The sequence below is a fragment of the Delphinapterus leucas genome, chromosome 11 (assembly GCF_059928025.1).
Source record: "Delphinapterus leucas isolate spDelLeu-1000000601 "Yukka" chromosome 11, BTC_Dleu_Yukka2, whole genome shotgun sequence".
NCBI classification, from domain to species: Eukaryota; Metazoa; Chordata; class Mammalia; order Artiodactyla; family Monodontidae; genus Delphinapterus; species Delphinapterus leucas.
Genome location: NC_143139.1, coordinates 29,922,554 through 29,945,702, shown reverse-complemented (window position 1 = coordinate 29,945,702; position 23,149 = coordinate 29,922,554). Strand labels below are relative to the sequence as shown.

At 33.6% G+C, this 23,149-nt stretch overlaps 1 protein-coding gene across 14 annotated transcripts in view; it reads left to right on the top strand.

Annotated features, from left to right (window-relative positions):
* Positions 1-22,063, top strand: part of KIF21A (kinesin family member 21A) — a 155,507-nt gene extending 133,444 nt beyond the window's left edge. For 4 of the 14 annotated variants that reach the window (XM_089920513.1, XM_089920515.1, XM_089920516.1 and 1 more), the window contains 10 exons: positions 718-846; positions 3,241-3,279; positions 3,945-3,959; positions 7,276-7,412; positions 8,984-9,164; positions 10,653-10,817; positions 12,871-12,988; positions 14,383-14,553; positions 15,860-16,059; positions 20,793-22,063. In XM_089920513.1, the coding sequence (XP_089776639.1) occupies positions 718-846; positions 3,241-3,279; positions 3,945-3,959; positions 7,276-7,412; positions 8,984-9,164; positions 10,653-10,817; positions 12,871-12,988; positions 14,383-14,553; positions 15,860-16,059; positions 20,793-20,886 (1,249 nt within the window). In that variant the 3' untranslated portion in view covers positions 20,887-22,063. Of the gene's footprint in view, positions 1-717; positions 847-3,240; positions 3,280-3,944; positions 3,960-7,275; positions 7,413-8,983; positions 9,165-10,652; positions 10,818-12,870; positions 12,989-14,382; positions 14,554-15,859; positions 16,060-20,792 lie in introns of those variants that run through there. The other 10 variants (XM_089920518.1, XM_089920520.1, XM_089920521.1 and 7 more) reach the window with 5 other exon arrangements.
* Positions 22,064-23,149: the final 1,086 nt, after the last annotated feature.

Sequence of the window (23,149 nt, the reverse complement as noted above, 5' to 3'; positions counted from 1 at the left end):
TCTGACATGCTCTTGAGTAGGAATATCAATGCTAATCTATATTTAAGTATTGGTAAAGACAATTCCTTTAACATAAAAATAATTATGAAAGAAGTTTTCATATATTTTCTGTACCCAAGTGGATGATCTTATACCATCCTCCTCCCTTGTATCAACATGCACACTCTCTACTTTGACCACTGGTTTAGCTGACATGAATGTCATGGAAGTTGCTCTTCTAATCATCCTTGTTTCCTGTATTTAAAGATGTAATTTACCTGTTTCTACTGAATCGAATGTCTTAAGAATAAGTAGGAGATAGGGGATGGAGCAAATAAGTAATTTAAAAATAAATGAATGAATCAACTGAATAGGCAAATTCCTCTTAAACTCTCAGGGTCTGTTTCCTCATCTGTAAAGTGAACAACTTGCTCTCAACTCTAAAATTGTTTCATTTTAAATTTGGCTTGCTTTATTTATACTGACTTTAGATTTTAGCAGACAGAACTTTTTCTTTAGTGCCATCTTGTGGCCAATGTAACACGATTCAGTGGAAAAAAATTTTTAATTAAATTGTTCAGAGTGCATTTTATCTTATAAAAAAGGAACAGAGGAAGAAAGGAAGCAAGGAAGGAATTGTATAATGAAAAGCTTTTATAAAAAAAATGTTTCTTACAACATTTCTAACAAATCAAAGCCAATTAAAGCCACCTATTTAATGTTCTTTTTTTCTTGTAGCTCAGATTCTGGAACCTCAGAGGCTAGTCTTTCACCTCCTTCTTCCCCACCAAGCCGGCCCCGTAATGAACTGAATGTTTTTAATCGTCTTACTGTTTCTCAGGGAAACACATCAGTTCAGCAGGATAAGTAAGTCATTATGTAAAAGAGCCCCAATTATTCATTATAATATTCTGAACCTTTCAATACAGTCTGTAGAAAACATTTAGCCTTCTCTCTGTGTGGGAGATGGAGTCTGACTTGTGAACTCTTGCCATATTTCATGTGTTTTTCCAATGGGAAATGAACCATATAGACAAAATTAGAGAAATTAATTTTCCTGCTGAACATTATTCCCTGCTATAGATTTGCATTGCTATACTGAGCACTTGTCTTACCTTTTCTTCTACAAGTAAATTGGAATTGAAAAATCTTTGAGACCACTTGAAGTTAAATTTCTTGGGATTTTTCAGCTTCATTGAGCCTATAAAAGCCTCTAATCCAGACAGCCTGCATTGAAAAGAGGCAAATTATTTTACCTTTGGTGGATATAACAGCTTACAAAAGCATTGCCATATGTGTAACATGTTGTTATCATTTGGTTGTTCTACAAATCCACCACAAAACTTGAGTAACTGTATTCTTGGGATAGAAGAGTACCTTTATGGGTGGAGGGGGTAGAACTCAGGGTGGGTTGTTGGGGAAGAGAAGTTGGAGGGGTATGGAAAATATAATTTTCATTAAATTTGAAGTGAAAAAATATTCCCACACTGAGCCAGAATCTCTCTTGCAAGAATTTCATACTAACAGTGTTGCCATAAGGTGTTTATTAACTGACTTGTCTGCTTTGATTTTGAATGATAGCATTTTGGATAGTATATGTACTTGATATTCAGTATCCCACACCAGCTCTTTGTTTTCTACGCTATAATCTCCCTGTATATATCAACGATTTCTGAAATTTACAGGGTATTGTTTAAGATCTGTCTGGCATGTTTAGATCATGCTAAATGGCTCTATAGACTTAGAGAGACACACCATCATATTGAAAGATTCTTTAATCTACTTAATTTATGGATAACATTTTTGATTAGATTTTAATATAGTTTAATCAGTTAGATTAAACTATATTAAAATTAGGTTTTAATATAGTTTAATCAGATGACATGTCCTTTCAAATGATCTAGATAGGTATTTTTTTTTAATATATTTAAAAAAAGACTCTTGAACATTGTTAAATCATACCTCTCATTTAATTGAGAAAGAGTAGAAGAACATTAAGAATGTCTTTAGGAAGTCCATTTTCACTAGCGATGATGAAGAATTACTAAATTTTGTCTCCCTTGCATTCACAGTCATAAAATTTTTCTGTTGGTCTTTTGATAATCTTGACAGTCTAATTATAGTTCCATATTTTTTACTGAAATAGTTTATGAGCTACCTACCAATCATTTGACTCTGTTGTAGTCTCTATAAACTAAAACTTAGAATAACTGACTACACTTTCAAAAAACTCACCTACCTTTTTAATGACTTTCTTTGGGCTCCTTTTTGAGTCTAGCATATTTCACCAGCTAGAAGTAGGTCCCACACATTGTTTCTGATTACATAATATGCCAGCACTCACTCTATCCTCATTCTTCCCAAGGATATTGTATAATACTACAAGCTAAATAGATTTTCACGATAACCAGACTTATTGTCAGTCCTGGAGGTTTCAGGTTAAGGCTGACAGGAGTGGCTCACCTGTATTTAAAATCCCAGTAAAACCTCCCAACTATTACTGAGGGACTGCCTAATCAGAAGAACTCCATGTTTTTGAGATGAATTAAAATCACAGGTTGGGACTTCCCTGGTGGCGCAGTGGTTGAGAGTCCACCTGCCGATGCAGGGGACACGGGTTCGTGCCCCGGTCCGGGAAGATCCCACATGCCGCGGAGCGGCTGGGCCCGTGAGCCACGACTGCTGAGCCTGTGCATCCGGAGCCTGTGCTCCGCAACGGGAGAGGCCGTGGCGGTGAGAGGCCCGCGTACCGCAAAAAAAGAAAAACAACACAAAGGTTATTAAATTTTGAATGATTTGCTTTCCATGCAAACATATAATGCATTTGTGCAACTTCCACATGAGAGTCTAAATCTAAAGTAATTATCAAGAGGAATAAAGTTCATTAATGACTACTGAAACTGAAAATTTTTTCTAGTACTAGTCAAATTAAATAGAGTCTTGAAGTGATGTATTTCACTTGCTTGATGTTGTTCCTCTTCAGGGCCTACATTTTAGAAAGTGAGGATAGATGGGTTCTGTGGATCAGTAATAGAAAGTTTTTCCCCCCAAATCTTGGTAGAAAACATAAGCACAAAACTTTAACTAATTTAGCTGTCACTGAATTTGCTGATATCCAGTGCAAATAGAAAAGCAGGGCACTGTAAAGGAAATGTTTGCTGTATTTCTGTTATTCATACTGTTGAATCAGTTCAATCTCAGTGTCTTTACCTGTTGACATCTGTATTCTTTTCCCTCATAATTCTAACTCTTTCACTGTAGGTCTGATGAAAGTGATTCCTCTCTGTCGGAGGTACACAGGTACTTTCTCTCTTTCCTACGTTCTGGCATTTCATTGATGTTCTAAAATGCCTTCCTAGAAACTTTAAACAAATCTCATTTTTGTTGCATTCATAACTTGTAAACCATATAAATGCACTGATGTTTTTAAACATTAATTTTAATATATTTTTGTGATCATACCTTTCAAAGTAGTGGTAAACTTTTTTATATGATAGCATTAAAATTTGTGCTATTTGTATTCTGTCTGTAACCTAAAACTTTTCTTTAAAGAAATTAAGTTCTTTGAAAATTAATGTAAAGGTTTGCTCCTCAATGGGTTTTTCCACCTCAAGGCATGGGAAGTGAATAAGGTGTTTTTTCATGTTGATTTATCAATTTTAAATAAAAAGTTTATGGCAGGATTTGTGATTTTAAAAAAGGTATACTAGGGGAAAAAAAGGATGCTATGGTACCTAAAATATAGAAAGATACAGAAAGTAAAAGAATTTTAAAAACATAATAAATCGTTTTAACTGGTAGATGCTGTTTTTCAAATAACAATGTGACATTTTTTTCATGTTTATGGGTTTTTTGGACCCCTAATTTCTCTTTTTTCCTTTCATTTCCTCTTCCCACTAATCAGTTTGTCTCCTCTCTCTTTGCACTTCTTTCCCATGTTTTATGGCCATTTTCCTGATCATCAGTAGATCCTCCAGAAGGTAGGCAGGGGAAGGGAGAGGAAATTAATCTTATTCACAGTATTACAAGACTTTACTGGTTTTGCATGGATCAGAAATAAGCATTTTTCCCCTTCACAACAGATCTGTTGTATAAGTTTGCAATATTTAAACTTAACTTAAACTATTTTAAAGTTGATTTATATACTTCAGAATGTGGATAGATTAATTTTAATAGAGAAATACCATGGGTTTATGTTTCCAATTTCTGTACTTTTTCTATTACCTTTTTTATAAGGTAATCTCTATAAAATATTAACCCTAACATTCTGAATATTTGAGAGTATCTTTCAGTATCTAATAAATATGATGCTATATTTAATGTTGAAATTATTTTTCTTCAGAAATCTGAATAAATAAAACACATAAGAATGAAAAAGAGACATCCTGGTCTCTAGGGCTATGCCATACATAAGTTACTGGAGGCAAATATTCACTTTTGTAATATTACAACCTTTGACATGACAGAATTGTGTTGCACATTATATCATCAGGAAACATTAATAGATTCTTAGGATAAAGATAGTAATCTGAAGGAAGGAACTCTTTTGGAGACATAGTGCTAAATAACCAAGTGCTAAATAACCAAGGGTACTGTTTAGCTTTTTTCTTAGGATGATTTGTGTCATTAAATGCAGATCAAAACAGCTCTTAGGTTATTAACATTAATTCTTTTCTTTATAATCAGCTTGTTAGAATATACATACATATATATTTAATGTTTTAGAAGAGCAGCAATTGACTATGCATTAGATCATAACTTTTCAACATTTGAAGCAATAGTTATAATTTGATGGCTTCAGTTCATAGCTATAAACCCCACATAATATTGATAGGATTTCAAAATGACAGTTTTAGACTTTTGAGGAGGTTTTGCTACCATTTCAGTTTTAATCTGGTTAAGTTTTTACATTGCCAACAAGTTACTGAGCATTAATTTCAAGAATCTCAAATTGATGTGTGAATGCAAATAATACTTTGGATTTTGTAATTATATACCCATGTGGTAACAATTCCTGGTCTTATTTCTGGTAATGGGGAACTCCCTTCACTTTTTGAAATCATTATAACTAAACCCCAAAAATAAAGTTTTTTTTTTTAAATCCTAAGCCTAATTTACCTCCTTTAAATTTTTATTCATTGGTCTGTCATCAGCCCTCTTGAGCTATGCTAGATTTAATCCAGTATACCTTTTTTGTGTGTATGTGCCAGCTCTTTAAATATTCAGCTATTTAACTGTGCTTTTGTATGCTCTCTCATGAAGGTTCTCTTATCAGCTCAATAGTTTTAGATTCATCTGTTCCTAATATGATATAGTCTGCAGATCCTTCTTTCTGCTTCCACTGTTTTGGAAAATCTCTGATTTTCCAAAGCTGTTTTTAAAATGTGGCAACTGGAACTCAGCCTCATTCCAGATGTGGCCTTGGCAGAATATAGTAGCTCTATTGCTTTCTTTCTCCTGAAATACTTACTTCTATTGCACAAGTCATTGAAAGTGTTGGTAGAAGAATCATAAATTGTTGATCCATTGGTCTTGTATTCAATAAACAAATTTCTTTAGCTTTTAAAATCTAATTAAGCTCCTTTCCTGCTTGGAGCATTCTGTTCTATCTTCAACTTAAATTTTATGTTTAAATTTTATCCAATGAATATTTTAGTGCTAAGTACATACTTAAATGGATTTTTTTGGGTAATTTTTCTAGACAATACAGCTCTTTAATATATCAATTTAATAAACATGCCATATCTGTCTTGAGTTCTGGGGAAAGACTGACTAGATATTGAAGATCTTTTTCCAGACTGAGAGGAACATTGACTCTTTAGGGGTGACTCTTCAGCCACTGATGGAACTACCTTGCTACAACAGTTTCATACTTACCCACCATGTCCATAGGGATATCATTTGAAAAGCTTTTTGTATGGACCTTATTGGAATCAGCATATATTGTGAATATGACATTCCCCTAATTTCCTGCCTATTAATTCTACAAGGACCTTCCCCTGTGAGATGTTATCTCTTACTGATGAGCATTTAAGTGTTTGTAATTATTTGTTTAATATTTTCCTCTATGAGACTCAACAAGAAGTTTTACTCATCTGTAATTTCTGAAATCCACTTTTTTTTCTCCTTTCTGGAAAATTGGGTCTACATGTTTTATCCCCTTTATTGATCCTCTTAGTATACCAACAACGATTTTGCCTCTGCAATGGTATATACTTTCACAACCCTGTGATCTAATGATTTAAAAACAGAAATACTTGAACTCACTGAATAACTCTTCATTATCAGATCTAATGTATCTTGGGCTTACATTTCTTCTTAATTATTTCTGTCCCTCGTATCTTAAAGGTTGTTCTCCTTCATCAGGAAGATGGAAACAGACAGCTTTGTTTTATTGCTGAATCTGTCCTAACATTATGCCATCTGTCTTATATAATGGACATATTTCAACATAATTTTTCTTCCTGCTCTGAGAAAAGATACATCCAACTTATATATTTATCATTTCTTAATTCACTCTCATTTTTAGTCTTCCCAATACAATTATTTCAGTTCAGATCCTGTCTTAACCTCCTTTGGGATAGGGACAGTGTTTTGATAAATTTTATATTTTCATAGTTCATAGTCCAGTGGCATAAAGCAGAAATTCCAGAAATATTAAAATTATGAGAAATCTCCCTAAAGAGCATCACTATTCTTTTAAAATCTTACTCTTTTTTAAAAATCGTCTTTGAGATTGTTAGAGTTTTAAAAGTTTTTGTTATTTTTGAGCCATTCTCCCTTTAGAATTTCAGGCTATGCAATCATTCTTGTATTTATTCAAATTTGTTTGAAATTTGCTTCCTTAGTATTTTAGGTGGTATGTATTATACTTTCTCTAGAATGTCTTTTTTGACATAGAGTCTCATTCCAGGCTGATAGTCACATCTTCCAGTTATCCATCATTTATGCGTTCTCATTTTTCATAATTCACTATATTTGAAGAGCTCCCAATATTACTTCATTAAATTTTGAAGAGATGAAATTGTTGATAAAAAAAATCCAATTTATCATGACTTTGCTCTTTGCAGAATGCACCTGCTATCTGATGCCTAATTAGTTGATGCACTCCAACACTACGATTATAATTTCACACTTTGTCTCTGTCCTTTTGCTTAAAAAAGAGACAAGGGAGCAATCTGGATTTTATTACAATACTAATTATTTAGAAAGACTTCTTAAAGCCAAAGAAAAAAATAAAAACTAGTTTCATGATATAGCTACTAAAGTAAATCTTATTTTTTTCCCCCACCTCAGGGGCATAATCAACCCATTTCCAGCTTTGAAAGGAGTCAGAGCTTCTCCACTTCAGTGTATTCACATAGCTGAAGGGCATACAAAAGCTGTGCTCTGTGTGGATTCTACTGATGATCTTCTCTTCACTGGATCAAAAGGTGCTAGTAGTTGTGCCATGTGGATATTTAACATATTTTTTTTTAATGATTACATTTTAACAGGTTTTTAAAAATGTCAAACTGCTTAAGACACATAAGAATCTGAGAGATAATCTCATTCAACTCCTGAATTACATAAAATATAAAATCATTGCATAGTTGGGAAGAAAGTAAAACTTGTGTTGGTGTTATATGAATAGAATGGTGAGGGAATACATCTCCTTTTGGTAATTGAGCACCTAATACATACAAAACACTGAGCTTAGTAATGCAGGCTATATAAAAATCTACAAAAGGCCATTACAGTGTACAGTGTGGTAAAGAGAATAAGATGGGTAGCAACCACCATTTCTTGAGCACTTACTCTATGTCAGAGACTATGCAAATTTTATCTCATTTAATTCTCACAATAAACCCAATGAAATACATGTTGCATCCTAATTTTACAGATGAAGAAGCTGAAGATTCAAGAAATTAAATAATTTTCCCAGATAAACTTAACTTGTAAGTGAAAGAGCCAGGATTAGAGAAACCTAGGTCTACTCATCTCCAGACCTGCACTCTTAACCCCTTTGGTGAAATTGCAGGCAACTAGAAATTAACTGTAAATGATTTGAAGAGTTATAGACAAAGAGTTTCGGGGTTTCAGAAAAGGGAGAGATTATGCTAAATTGTGAAAAATAAGGAAGGCTTTGATAAGGAGGCATTTAGGATGAACCTTACAGGATTGTTAGATTTGACAGGTAAGAACGGGCAACCAAGATTAGAGAACAGTGTAAGCAGAGACTTGGAGGTAGAAGTGGGTTTGGAAACTAAATTCAGTTGGATTGAAAAGTATAGTATATTTAGGGGCAGTGGTGGACAGTGAGGTTAGAAAAGTGAGAAGGAAGCATGTACAGGAATTTGGGAAGCTAGTCAAAGCTTTTTAGCATTTAGGGATGTTACAAGGTGAGGGGAAAGTCTAGCTAGAACTTGTGAATTGTGAATAATGGCAAGTAATTCCCCAATTTAAAAAATTTGCTCTGTAAAAGAATTTTCTAATGATTCAAATTAAATTTATTAGTCCAGGATAATTAGATATTTAGCATGTCAAAAAAAATAGAATAGTTTTATGATTATGTTTTTGGGTCAAAAATGAAATCAATCAGTGACTCCTGGAAAAGAAAGGTGTGTGTATTCCTACATGTGGAGTGTGGTGAGTACGTAAAAGAGTGGTCAAAGCAAAATGTCTCAAAGAGGCTGATTTGGGATTGCCATTTTAAATTCAGGAGCAATTTGAAACAAGATTCTCTTGATATGTCTATTTCAAAATTTTGTATAATTATTTTTTAATACCACATAATGCATACACCAGATATCCTGGCTTTCATCTACTCCTTTATACCTACTTTGCCCTTCAACCTGCTGAAAAGTGTCAAGGATAGAGTTAGGATGCCTGCTGCAAGTTAATTAAATAATTGCTGTTTTCTTATCTCATTTTTTTTCTCATAGAAGAGAAATTGTTATTGTTAAGAGAATCTAATTTAGCTTATATTGACAGTATTTCCTCTTTTTTATTTGTTTGTTTTTAGATCGTACTTGTAAAGTATGGAATCTGGTGACTGGGCAGGAGATAATGTCACTGGGAGGTCATCACAACAATGTAGTATCTGTAAAATACTGTAATTATACAAGTTTGGTCTTCACTGTGTCAACATCTTATATTAAGGTGTGGGATATCAGAGATTCAGCAAAGTGCATTCGAACGCTAACGTAAGTAACTTAAAGACAAACAGCATAAGGGGCAAATAGTTCTTGTTTACAAAATGTAAGAAAAGATAGACCTATTTATGCATTTTTGTTTATTTATACCTATCCACTTGCAGAGATTATGAAAGTGTTTATAATAACACAGATAAAATAAGGTGAAAAAAAACTATTGAGAAAATAAAATACAATAGCTCAACATTAAACAGGAAAGGAGAAGTCATATTTGATCTGTGACTAAATACACATTTCATATTTCCTCCCTCCCAAATAACTAAGGAATTAAATTTTCATAGTATTCGTTAATTGATGTAGTTAAATGATTTACATTACTTGCTTCAAATGAGTACCACTATTTAGAAAATGGCTGAAATCACCATTATAGACTGTTAAGAAGTACCTGCAAAATTTAATTAGCATGTATTGAATGATACATGCTAATTAATTGAGGAGTTTTTTTAAGACTTACACTGCTTTGGTGCTAGCCTATATTTCATAACTGTAGGTTATGTTGGACAATTGGAGGATGAATTTGTTTTCTGCGTCTGTTATATGTATGTCTTTAAAATATAGAGCAAATAGTGATCCTTTTTGCCATAAGATTGATGAACTGTTTTACATAATTAAAATTAAGGTGAACTCTGTTGGTTTAAATAAGAGAAGGGAGCATAGGAATGGTTAATTTTTACTAATTTGTAGAGTGAGGATTATTAATATTTAAGTGCTGTTTTATATTTTGAGAATTACTAATTATTTACTGTACTGAATACAGGTCTCTTGTGGAAAATTTTGTAGAAAAAAAACACTGTATCTTATGTTAGAAATTTACCAATCCAGTTGACTCATTAAAATCAAAATCAAATTTGAAAAGATTGATTGTAACTTGGTATTTTAGAAGTTTGCTAATAAAATGTTTCAAAATTTAAAAATATACTTACCATTTAGAATTTAGCTGAGGAAATAGAAATAAATCATATTTAAGTCTTTCGCATATAGTAAGTAATCCTTATATGATTGGGTTAAAATAAACAAAAACTGAAAATAAAAAGTCCTTAGTGTCTTTAATTCATAAGGGCAAATCTTATATATGAAAAGAATACTGGTAGGCTTGTTCCTCAGGGAACTTCTGGAAACTGCAGGAAAACGAATTAATTTTGTGACACTGTATCATTTGTTGAGTTTTTGTCTTTGTCATCTAATCTTTTCTGAATCATATTTAAGTCATCCCTAACAGGGCCCAGAATTCCTAGTGTTATAATAACTTGCAAATTAAGAGTTTTAAGCCATGTCATCTTGTTTTCTTCATTCATTTATCTATCAAAATGTTTATTTATTAGTGTGTATGAGGTGCTGTGCTAGGCACAGTGCATACAGTGACCAAAGAACACAGATCTTCTTGTTGTCTACAGCCAGTTTCCTAGGAATGTAAGGAATTCTAAGACTAACTCTTGTCCAGAAATGTGACTTATTTTGCTTTACTTTGTCTCTGTTAAGGTCTTCAGGTCAAGTTACTCTTGGAGATGCTTGTTCTGCCACCACCAGCCGGACAGTTACTATTCCTTCTGGGGAAAACCAAGTCAATCAAATTGCACTGAACCCAACTGGCACCTTCCTCTATGCAGCTTCTGGAAATGCTGTCAGAATGTGGGATCTTAAAAGGTAGAATTTTAAAGAAAATGTACTTCCTGTATATGGCAAATGCAATTTTCACACATTAATAGCATTAGTGTGTGTGAAATCTAATTTGTATAACCCCAGAAGTTAATATAAAAACCTAGACTTTTCTGTTTGATGCAGCACCGCTGAACATCTGCGTCCTCGTTAGCAAACTCACAATTTTCCTTTCTTTTAATCTCCATTGCTGGGAAAAAAATATATGAAGGAAAATAGCCTTTCTTAATATTTGTCTACAAGTTGTGTTGTTTACCAGGAAGAGAACAAGGTTCTCATGCTAGTTGCATCAGTACCTTTGAAAGAATTATTTTTTGTAACATCACTTATGCATCATTATCTCAAAATTTTCAGTTTACAAACCATATAACTTTAAGTGTAAATCTTCACAGGATTTTTATAAATATAGAATTATATATATATATATATATATATACACATATATATGATGAAGTATTAAGAAGATGAAGTGAGTACAAAGAGAAAAATGATAAATTGAAATACAAGGCATTACATCTTTGATTTGATTTCTTTTTGCCGTGAAGTATGAGCTTTTATCCTTCATTTGAGTGTTTATTTTAGCTTCTTTTCTAGTTCTTAAAAATTTGGCAGCAAGGGAATATTTATTTATTAGTTAATAGATGTTTATTCAATATCAATTATGGCAAGCACTATACCAACACTTGTGGTAGGTACTGGGGATAAAGACTGAGCAAGACAAATTTGGTGTCCATCTTCTTAGAACTCATCTTGTAATGGAGGATAAAGGCCATTAAAAGGCAATTACAAGATTCTGAGTAAAGTTTGTAATTCAGGTAATATAGGTAATTCAGTTAATAATCCCATCTAGAAGGGCTTTGTCAGTAGTAAATCAAAGGGAAATTTATTTTAGAAATTCTGAGGAAAATTGGTTATAACTTGTAAAATTTTAATGCATGACTGAGAAAGTATTATAAGCATAATTTATAGATAAATAAATGAGAGAGAAAGAGAAATAAGAACACAGTCCTGAGAACTGTTTTAGAAAAAAGAAGTAGAAAATTGAAAACAGTGCTTGTTTAAGAAAATTAGGAACGAGATGAGGACTGGGTTTATTCTTGAAGATATTAACCTTCATTTGTAGTTGTAGTACCATGAAGGAAGATACTCAAAGTCATGACATGAGGCAGAAAAGATATCAGCTTTTGAAAATCTTTACATTCTTTTCTGCTGAAAAGTTAGATCCTTTTTCAAGTTGCTTGATTTCAGCAACATGATTAAATACAGATTCATCTTAACAAAGTAACTAAGAAAAGAGTTACAAGAAATAATAATATTCTAGAGGGCAAATACATCTCTGTATTCCAGCAGCTTGATTTGAGGTAGGACTATGAAACAAAGGTTCATTGTCACCCCCTGACAATGGGCATCACATGTTTTTCTACCAGTCAGATATATTCCTGGTCATTTTCATGTCTTTGTAATAATTGATGAAATTGACTACCTATTTTCTCACATACATGTATATACACATATGTGCATACATGTATGTGTATATGTGTATATATGATGGGTGTACATATATGTGTATGTGTGAGAATATATGTTAGTGTAGTAAAATAATTTTACTTTCTTCATATTGTTATTTTCTAGTTATATCAGTGACATAGTTGTTTTAATCAAATTTCAAATTGGCCCTAATAACATCAATCATATGTCTATATCATGTTGAGAATTTAACAGATTAAGGTTTACCTGGACTTAGGTTAGAGTTAAAATTAGCCTTTAGCAAGTTTTTGGAGTTTTGATTTTTTTTTTTTTTTAACTACCTGAATGATATTAGTTGCTTTGGAATAACTTATTTAGGACTCCTCACACTTCCATCAGAGAATTGATTACTTTGGCCATTATTTTTACTCTTAATTTGAACAGAGTTGCATAGAGGTGGAGTTAAATCAAACAGAACAGTTTTAGCAAAGACTGTTGATTATTTTTGCTGAGGCTTAGGCTCAACATGCTAAGAAATATTTTCAAACAAAATTATTTTTCTCTCTTTTTAAAGGTTTCAGTCCACAGGAAAGTTAACGGGACACCTAGGCCCTGTTATGTGTCTTACTGTAGATCAGATTTCTAGTGGACAAGATTTAATCATCACTGGCTCCAAGGATCATTATATCAAAGTGTGTATAATAAAGTTGTTTAATTACATTCTCCTATTAAATGATAGATTAGAAGTATTGAGATGTACCTGGGACCCTTTTCTCTAAATCAGTTTTCTTTTTTCTCATTTCTAACCTTTGCTTTTTCTTCCTGATCTTTTCCTCACTCGGTTCCTGGTTGTGTTGTCTTATTATTTAAACATGTATTCTCACTTTTCATTAGAAGATAGGTTGGGAGGGATTTTAAAGATTTTTTTGGCTGAGTCATCCAACTAATGCTTAAGTCTCATCATCACCACCTTTAATGCTGGACATGTTATGGTCTTCATATTTTATGCAAGTAGCAGATAAGATGAGGAGAGAAGCATAGTTTGATTCTGGAGATGTTAAATTTGAGATGCTAATAGAGGACCTTCTCATGTAGTCCAGTAGGCCATTTGAAAGGCAAGTCCAGAGCTCAAGATAAGTTATGACTAGACATGTATGTTTTGGAGCTGTTCAAATAGAAGCAGATGGTTAAGGAGTTAGAGTAGTTGACATGGCCAAAGGAGAGGGGTTGACATGACTCAGCCTTGGGGAATCCTATAAGAACCAATGGGAATAAAAAAGAGGAAACAGTAATAAAGAGAGATAGGAAGAGTATAAGTACTATTTTTTAGAAACTTTGATTAAGAGATGAGAAATCGGTTAGTGACTTGACAATAGAATGGTTAAGGTGAGAGGATTTTATATTTGGTAGACTTGAGCATGTTTATATGCTCAGGAAATGGGCTCAGTGGAGAGGGAAAGTGTGAAGAGTGAAGTGGTAGCAATTGGTGAATCAGATCAAAGATGTGAACCTTGGGAAAACGTAGGTACACTTTAGCATCTGAAAAGAAGGGAAGGGTAAGAGAATGTTTGAGAATAAAAGAAAACTTTTGTAACTGGGAGCATGGTCCAGAAAGTTTATTTTTGGTCATACTAACCTTTTTAGGAAATCACAAGTTCAACAGTTAAGAGAGATGAGAGCAACTGAGGGGAGTGAAAGGTTTTGAATAGCAGCTTTGGAGAATTTGAGATGACCACCAAGATTGCAGAGCTACCTAATAGTGTTTAAATAACAATCATATCATTTATTTGAATTTCAACTGGATTGATATGTAGCATTTTTATTATTTAACATATCATTTGTACACTCACACATGAGAAAATTGGTTGCCTTTCTTAAGAGCTTACAGACATGTAAGCAAAAGTAGTGTGAAGATAGGGCTCAGGTTCATCCTGAGTCATTCATAGCAGGTTATTTTAGTTACCTTAGTAAAATAAAACAAATCATATCTGGTTAATATACGTGTGTGTGTTTCTATGAATGAATGCATATAGGTGCTTATTTGTAAGATAAATAGGATGACTGCTTCCTTTCTGCTTTTATTTAGATGTTTGATGTAACTGAAGGGGCTCTTGGAGCTGTGAGTCCCACCCACAATTTCGAGCCCCCTCATTATGATGGCATTGAAGCATTAACCATACAGGGGGATAACCTATTTAGTGGTTCCAGAGATAATGGAATCAAGAAATGGGATTTAGCTCAAAAAGACCTTCTACAGGTAATGCAAAACCTTTTCATGGGATGGAGTGGGTATTTCAAAGTCACCAGTATTCTATATAAGAATGCGAAGAGCCTCTATGTAGATTTTCATTGTTTAGGGATGGTATCAAACAGGGCTTCCTCCTAAAGAGTGTTTCATCATCACCCACCAGAGTTACTAATTATGAAAAGGGCAACATTCAACATTTAATGATATCTCCAAAATAAAAGGGGAATAGACTCTGATAAGTGTTGGAAGATCTGGGATTGCACCATGCTTGTGTTTACTAAATGAAATCAGTCTTGGAGTAAAGCAGTCAGTTTCTCATTTTGTTTTTGTTTTTTTGTTTTATGTACACATATTCCAAAGAGTACCAAGTTTCACTAAGGTCAAAGCAGTCTAAATGATTCCTCATCTCATTTTCATACATTCAACAGTGGTGGTTCTCTCATTTCCTATAGAATGATAGTTGGATTGAAGTGTTCTGTCAATACAATCAAACATTGGTGGCTTTTCCTAATTCCGAGAGGAAGAAGTTAGTTAACAGATAAAATTGTACTCAATTTCAGGCTTTTCCTTATAAATGTATGCGTGTGTATGTATTGCAATTACTCCTACTTTACTGCTTAAAACCAGATGAAAACAAAATGAACAAGTAGCATGAACGTTAATAAAAAAAACCTGGCAACAGATGCATATATTGCACTCAAAAGCTTTTCTTTTATAGATATACATTCTTGGATGTGACTTTTATGTTATGTATATAAATATATTTATACATAAAATACGGTATATAGTCTGAGCTTATAATGATTGTTTACTCATTGTGAAATATATAGGTTAGCTCCAGCCTTCAACAAAAAGCTTTAGGCCTCTATGTTCTCTTCCAAAATTTAAGGCAGTGATTTTATGAGACAATCCTTATAGTCTACACACCAGGTTGTAGTTTTCAAACTAGTTGCGTGAGATACATTTTGGAGAAAGGTGAAATAGTTACTCCTTTGAAGAGAAAGTGATGTTTGAAAAATTCTGTATACTTTCCAGGTGTTTTAGATTCTATAGATTTTTCTTTTTTAACATTCTAGGCCTTTAATACTGATAACACTGATGATAACTAGTGAGGCAAATTTAGGAGCAAATTACAGATTTATTTCTTTAAATCATGAAGAGTGACTTTATAGAAAATGATTTTTATGGTTTCCAGGCCAATTCAGTGTTCCAAATTTTGAATTTTGTCAATAAAAACTTTTGTAACTTATTTTGGTATGAAAATGTCAGTTTGGACTACTTCCCTTAAACTGCTGATTTTTCTTTTTTTTCTCAGCAAGTTCCAAATGCACATAAGGATTGGGTCTGTGCCCTTGGAGTGATGCCAGGCCACCCAGTTTTGCTCAGTGGCTGCAGAGGGGGCATTCTGAAACTCTGGAACATAGATACCTTTGTGCCAGTTGGAGAGATGAAAGGTCATGAGAGTCCTATCAATGCCATATGTGTTAATTCCACCCACATTTTTACTGCAGCTGAGTAAGTTTCTGCTATGTGATCTTTCTCTATATTGTTTACTTGTATTCAGATTTAATAAATCCTGTAAGTTGTAAATATCTGGAAATGTAGAATATATGAATCCTTTTATTACAGTTATTCTAATGTCTATTTATGATGTCTTATTTATATTTTCTGAGAAACACTGTGGGCACTGAGTTTGGGCTCCCCTGGTTACATGGTAATAGTGTTACTCCTATATCGGCTCTCTGATTAGACTAAGAAGTCTTCTGCCAGATCTTCCCCTGGTGATTTTAATTTTTAAAAAATCATTCATAAGTGACTAGTTTCTAAAAGTTTTTTTCCAGAAAGGCAACAAACTTGTCATTCTTCACATTTAGACCATTTCATTTAAAAAAAAACTTTGTGCATCTTCTACCTCCTTTAAAGTTTAAGTACATAGTAATAATATCTACTTCCCTCTTAAGATGGCTGGATTGATTAATTTATTTGCTCATTTGCTTATTCATGATGAATCTCCTATGTGCCAGGCACTGTTCCAGACCCTTGGGAATAGAGAAGTGAACAAAATAGATACAAACCGTAGTTTCATTCTAAGGAGGAGAAAAGAAAATAAATAAGTAAAATATGTTACATGGTGAGAGGTGCTATGGAGAAAAATAAAGCAGGGAAGGGGGATGAGAGCATCACTGGGGTGCAGGGGTTACACAATAGAGTGATCAGTGAAGGCCTTACTGAAAAAGTGACATTTAAGAAGATGTTTGAAGGAGGTGTAGAGATGTGACCATAAAAATGACATAATATGTATATAAGTACTTTGAAAAGGAAAGCATATATACTAACTGTAATGTGAGGTGTTCATCTCAATCAAATAAAATGTAATTTCTCATGAATATCTTGAAAATCTCCCTATGTCATTTGTGTACCAATTATCTTACTTAATTTGACCGACTGCTTGATTCGTCTGTCCTAAATGCACGATTACCCTGATTTTATTTTGAAACCTCTGCTATATTTCTCTGGTGTCTCTTATTATTTGTGCTGTTTCCATTGAATCCCTCTTCTCATTTAGATTTACTTTCTCTCATCTCTAAAGTACATCAAAGCCAATTTCTTTTGTGTTTTTCTAAGTGTTTACCTTTGGTGCTTCATTGATGCTATTTCCAAGATGCATTACTTTCTTAAGAGTCATCACTTTTATTTGTTCCCTTGGAAATTTGTTTTGTCCTTGACAATTTATGGGAAATAAATTAATATCCCTCAAAGCTGTGGGACACACAAGATAAGACTATAAAAGTATTATGTATCACTGAGGTCTGGTCGGTGAGGTATGATATAATACTTTTCTTCCATGATACAGTTTTATTTTTGAAGAATTGAAATTTTTCTCAGTTTACCCATGGAGCATCAGATGCAGATGTATTTACCATGTAACATAAAATCAGGAAAATCGCCAATAAAATCAGAAGGCCTATTTTCAAATTAGTGCTACTTATTTGTTATCTAACAAGTGTTTGTATAGGGCTTAGTATCTACCAGGCATTGTCCTAAGTGTTTTCAGGCTTTTACTCATTTAGTCTTCATAAGAACTTTAGAAGGTGAGTATTATTATAATCCCTATTTTATAGGTGGGACTTTATGATTCAAAGTCCTTGTGTAAGTAATTCTATCATATCTGATTTCTGGATCTGTTGTCACTGATTGATTTTTCTTATGATTATGGGTCTTATTTTTTCTGCTTTTATGTCAAGTAACATTTTATTGAATGTTGAACATTAATTATAGTATTGTGTTTTGAGTATCTGGATTTTGTTGTATTCCTTTAAAGAGTATTGGGCTTTGTTTGTCAGGCACATAAGTTACTTGTGGTTCAGCTCTTATTTTTGAGACTTGTTTTTAACTCTTCTTGGATTTCTACTGGATGTCTTGAATGTTTGATGCTGTTCTCCACTGGTCAGAACCTGAACATCTCACAGCGCTTTGTAAACTCTGGGATTTGTTTGACTTATACTCACTAGTAGTTTTTTGGTGTGGCCTTATAGTCTGATTCTACTCATGTGCAACTTAGCCTTCAGTCAAAAGCATTAGGGGACCCCTATGTAGATTGATGGAATTCTTTTCCTATAGCTCCACAGTTCTTTTTGCATAGCTCTCTCCTCTTCTCTATCTGGTTCTACAAATTCCAACTATTTCACACTTACCAGATTTTTATTACTATCTCTTCAACTCTTATTCTGTGATTTTTCTGCTTGGTTTCCCACATTGCTGTAGTCTGGAAAGTGCTGCCAGACTGAGAGCCAGGGCCATCACAGAGCTCACCTTCTCTGTTTCCCTTTTCTCAGGGATTACAGGCCTGAACTACCCATTGCCCAGTTTCTGAAAATAGTTGTTCCATATGTTCTGTCAAGTTTTCACTTTGTTTACAACAGGAGCGCTAACCTGGCACAGGTTCCTCTGTCATGACTAGTAGTGTAAGTTTGTTCATCTTAGATTTCATATGTCCAAAACTGAACTCCCGACCTTCCTAAGAAACCTGCTCATCCTAAAGCCTTCTCCATCTCAGTTGATGGCTTGTCTGTCTTCTCTGTTGCTTAGTTTAGAAACCTTCATTCCTCTCTTTCTCTCACACTCCATATCCAATTCATCAGCAAACTCTGTTGGTGTTCTACCTTTAAATTATATCTAGAATCTGACCACTTCTCACCATGCCTTTTGCTGCCTCACTGACCCTAGTCACCTTCAGCTCTTGGATTACTACAGTAGCCTCCTAAACAAGGTCCGTTGCCCATATGTAGTCTATTCTCAACACAGACACCAGAGTAATTTTTTAAAAATACAAGTCAGATCTTGTTCCTTCTCTGTTCAAAACCTTGCATTGATCATCCATTTTATCTAAAGTAGAGGCCGTTACTTGATCTGACCCTTTGAGTATTTATCTCTCACCTTACCTTCTAGTACCCTCTGGCGTGCTCCTTCTCTTAAAACACCAATAACATCTTTGCTGGTTCTTGAACATATCAGGCTCACTCCAACCTTAGGACATTTGCCCAAAGTGCCTTCAGAGATCCTGATCTTCTTCTAATGTCTTTCTTTCTCGATAAGAATAACCTTGCCATTTTATTTAAAATTGTGATCTCTCTTATCAACTACCACTCCTGATCCTGATCCCCTTTGCCATACTCTTTAATTTCTCTATAACATTTATTACTTTCTAATAAACTTTATAATTTAATTATTTATTAAGTTTTATTGTCTCCTTTTGCTAGAATATATGATCTACAAAGGCCTAGGATTGTGTTTTTTATTTATTTGTTTATTTTTAATTGATCCCGAGCACCTAGAATAATGCCTAGAACACTGCAAGTTCCCAAGAAACATTTGTTGAATGGATGGTTGTATAAATGAATGGATAAATGGGTGGATGTGTGAACATATCCCCTTCTGTTTTCAGTTACATGTGCTGTGTGGGATAGGGAGAGATTATTATTTCCCTCCAGTTTTATTGAGATATAATTGACATACAGCACTGTGTAAGTTTAAGATATACAGCATAATGATTTGACTTAAATATATAATGAAATGATTATCACAATAAGCTTAGTTAGCATCCATCGTCTCATGTAGATACAAAAAAAAAAAGGAAAAGAAAAAAAAGTGATTTTTTTTTTTACCTTGTGGTAAGAACTCTTAGGGATGAGAAGATTGTTGATTAAAAATTAGAAAGCCTGGATTCTAGGCTCAGCTCTGTACTCTACTATGTTACATTGAACAAGTCACTAAACTTTCTTTATCCTCGAAATGGACTACATAATCTTTGAAATACTTTTTAACTATACAATTCTATGGTAACTCGTTCTTTTTGACTTTGGGTTTGTTAGGAAATGGGAGAAAAGCAACACTCTCTTTTTAGAGCCACGAGAGACATGGTAAGAAATGTGATTGTCTAATGACTAGTCCCCAGAACCCACATGTTAAGTGAATAAAAATAAGTTTTCTCAGAAAAACTTTGAATTGTCTATGTTCTACGATAGGCAGAATGTTAGAATACTTCTTAGTAGTCTCCTGCTTTTTCTGTGGGCTTACCTGAACATAATTCTTCCTGAATATCAACAGATTCACCAACTCCCTGGAATTCCTGCCCTGGCCCCCTCACTGTGATCTTACTGTGGGCTCTTATGCCTGAAGACCTCTGACCTTGTCATACTAGTAAAGTCTTTAAGAGATGGAGCCAGACTGCCTGGTTTCAAATCTTGGCACTATCACTTACTTTGTGATCTTGGGCAATTTTTTTTTTTTTTTTTTGGCCGCACCTTGAGACATGCGGAACTTCCCCGACCAGGGATCAAACCTACGCTCCCTGCAGTGGAAGGGTGGAGTCAACCACTGGACCACCAGGGAAGCCCGATCTTGGGCAAATTAATTAACTTCTTTGGACCTCAATTTGCTCATCAATAAATAGGGGAGAATAGCATTATTTATATCTTATGATATGTAAAGAGAATTAAATGCATTAATGTATGTGAGGGGAACATAGTAACAATACCTGGCATATAGTAGGCCCTTGATAATATAAACTATTTTTAATTTCATTATTATGGGTACCTGTTTGGTATACCTATGGGACAATGTATATTTTTACTTACATCTATTACAGATCTTTTCAGAAAATGTTTCCATGATAAGTAATTCTACGAACTACTTCTTTATCTTTCCACCTCTTTTCACATGTTCATTTTTAATTTATTATTGTGTAGTGATCGAACTGTGAGAATTTGGAAGACTCGAAATTTGCAAGATGGTCAGCTCTTTGACACAGGAGATCCAGTGGAAGATATTGCCAGTAATTAAACATGAATGAAGATAGTCATAAACTGAATACTGTGATTATACTCTATGTTCTTTATGGAAAATGTTGTCCTGCATTTATTAGGCAAAAACTTGTGAATGGGATTAACTGGAAAATATATCTGAATCCAACTGCTGAATATAAATGGTATTCTAATAAAATTGTGTACTATCCTATGTGCTTAATTTTAATATCTACCAATGCATATATAACCTATAATTGATATGCTGCTTGATTTGCACTTATATAGTGGCTGGATTTTTATGCCTGGCTATAAAGAACATCTTCAAATTATTTGAAGTACAGCATGTCTGCTTTTGTGACAGTCAGAAAATACACTTGGAATACAAAGCAACCCATTGTTAACTCATTCATATAGCCTGTTCAGATGATTTACATATTTGAAACATATTGGGAATGTTAATCAAACATTGGTTTGTCTGGTATTTATATCAGTCTACAGAGGGCTCCCAAATTTAAAAGCTCTTTTAATGTAATGGAAAAAAGATATGAGAATATTACTGATGGTGATTTTTCATAAAATGGAACTAACTTTAATCTGCTAACAAAGAAGGTTAAACAGATTGTGTTAGAGGTCGACATTTACTTGTATTGACCAAAGTTTTGCAGCTGTGCTATATTCTGTGCTCAGGACTAAAATGCTGTTAAATTGTTTTATTAGTGCTGTGCATACATTCTGTGATGGGAAACATTTTTGATGTCCTAACAGAAATATATTTTGATCTATTTTCCTATGGAGTTGTTTCTATTATCACCCTTTAATTTCATTTTTATTTAATAGTAATATTTCTTTCCCTTTTTATCTAATTTTTTATGTGCTGCTAAATACATTTTAAATGTACTATGTTTGCAAACCTTGGTAGCTATGATGAGAACTATATCACCTGCAGTGAGGAAAGCTATGTAAATAGGTAGATTGTAAAGAGAGAATGTCTTATGTTGTAACTATGAATTTTTAAATATTGTAGATTGGATTTTGCAAAAGGATGTATAATTTATCTGTCTGCTCAGAATATTAATTTGTAAATTCTGCAAGTTTAATTTTTATGTGGATGGTATGACACTTGAAAATATTGTCTTGTGATCTTTTTCCCCAAAACTATTTGTTTGTAAATGAAAGCTTAGCTAAGGCTTAAATAAACATGTCGCTGTGAATTATTTTTATTCTCTTGTTCTTTTCCTAATATGAAAATGGCCAGTGTTTGTAAAACTTTATTTTATCTGTGTGATATAAGGAAAGACATTTTCTTGTTATCCAGTGCTACATAAGCATTCCTTTTTTTGCTCACTAGACATGAAATATTCTTGAAAAATATAAACCATAACTTAACCTTGAGGAACCAAGGAAACTCGCTATTTAACCAAACCATATAGTTTGGGATTTGAACATAGATGGTTGAACAAGTGAAAAATATTCCCATAACAGTTAGGACAATAATGACCTTGGTTACTTGGAGAGGAAATGCAAGGCATGGTGACTGGCAGGTGTTGCAGGAGGTGAGTTGGGAGTGTAGAGGGGTATGGAGGTCCTAGAAATGTTCTATTTCGTGACCTGAGTCCTAAGTGACATATTCATATTAAACTGTAATATATTTCTTTCCTATTTTATATACGTATGCTGTATTTCACAGTTGAGATGTATATATATATCCCTTCTTTATAAGTTTTATATATATATATATATATATATATATTTTATATATATATATTTTCCTATAAAGAGAAACTCAGCTACTTTGTAATTTTGTAATTTGTAATTTTGCCTCCTTCCCTGGAGGAAGATACTATGCCAAGACTTGAGAGAGATTGTCCGGACTACTTTGAATTTAAATACTCTTGGGATGTTTCTTTTCATGGGACTATTGCTTAACAATTCATTTTCTGGACAATAAAATTTTATTGAGCATATACTGGGCCAGGTACTGGAGATGGAAAAAATAACAAAACTGAGATGATGCTTGCCCTCTGGGTGGAGAGAGATGATAATTACACAACAGCTTAGTAAGTGCTCTGATAAGGAAAATCCAGGTGCTCAATACCTATTAAAGGCATTCGATCCTGATTGTGAGTTCGATTAGAGGCCTTTTATGTGGTCCTGAGCACTGTGTTTGCTTATGCAGAACACAAAGCCCAGTGTCTATTTTACCTTTTAAAATGCTGGAGGCTCATATAGAGTTAATCTGATTCAAGTAATTTAAATGAATATGTAAGCGAAGCAGTTCTCTTAAAGATTTACATTTTGAA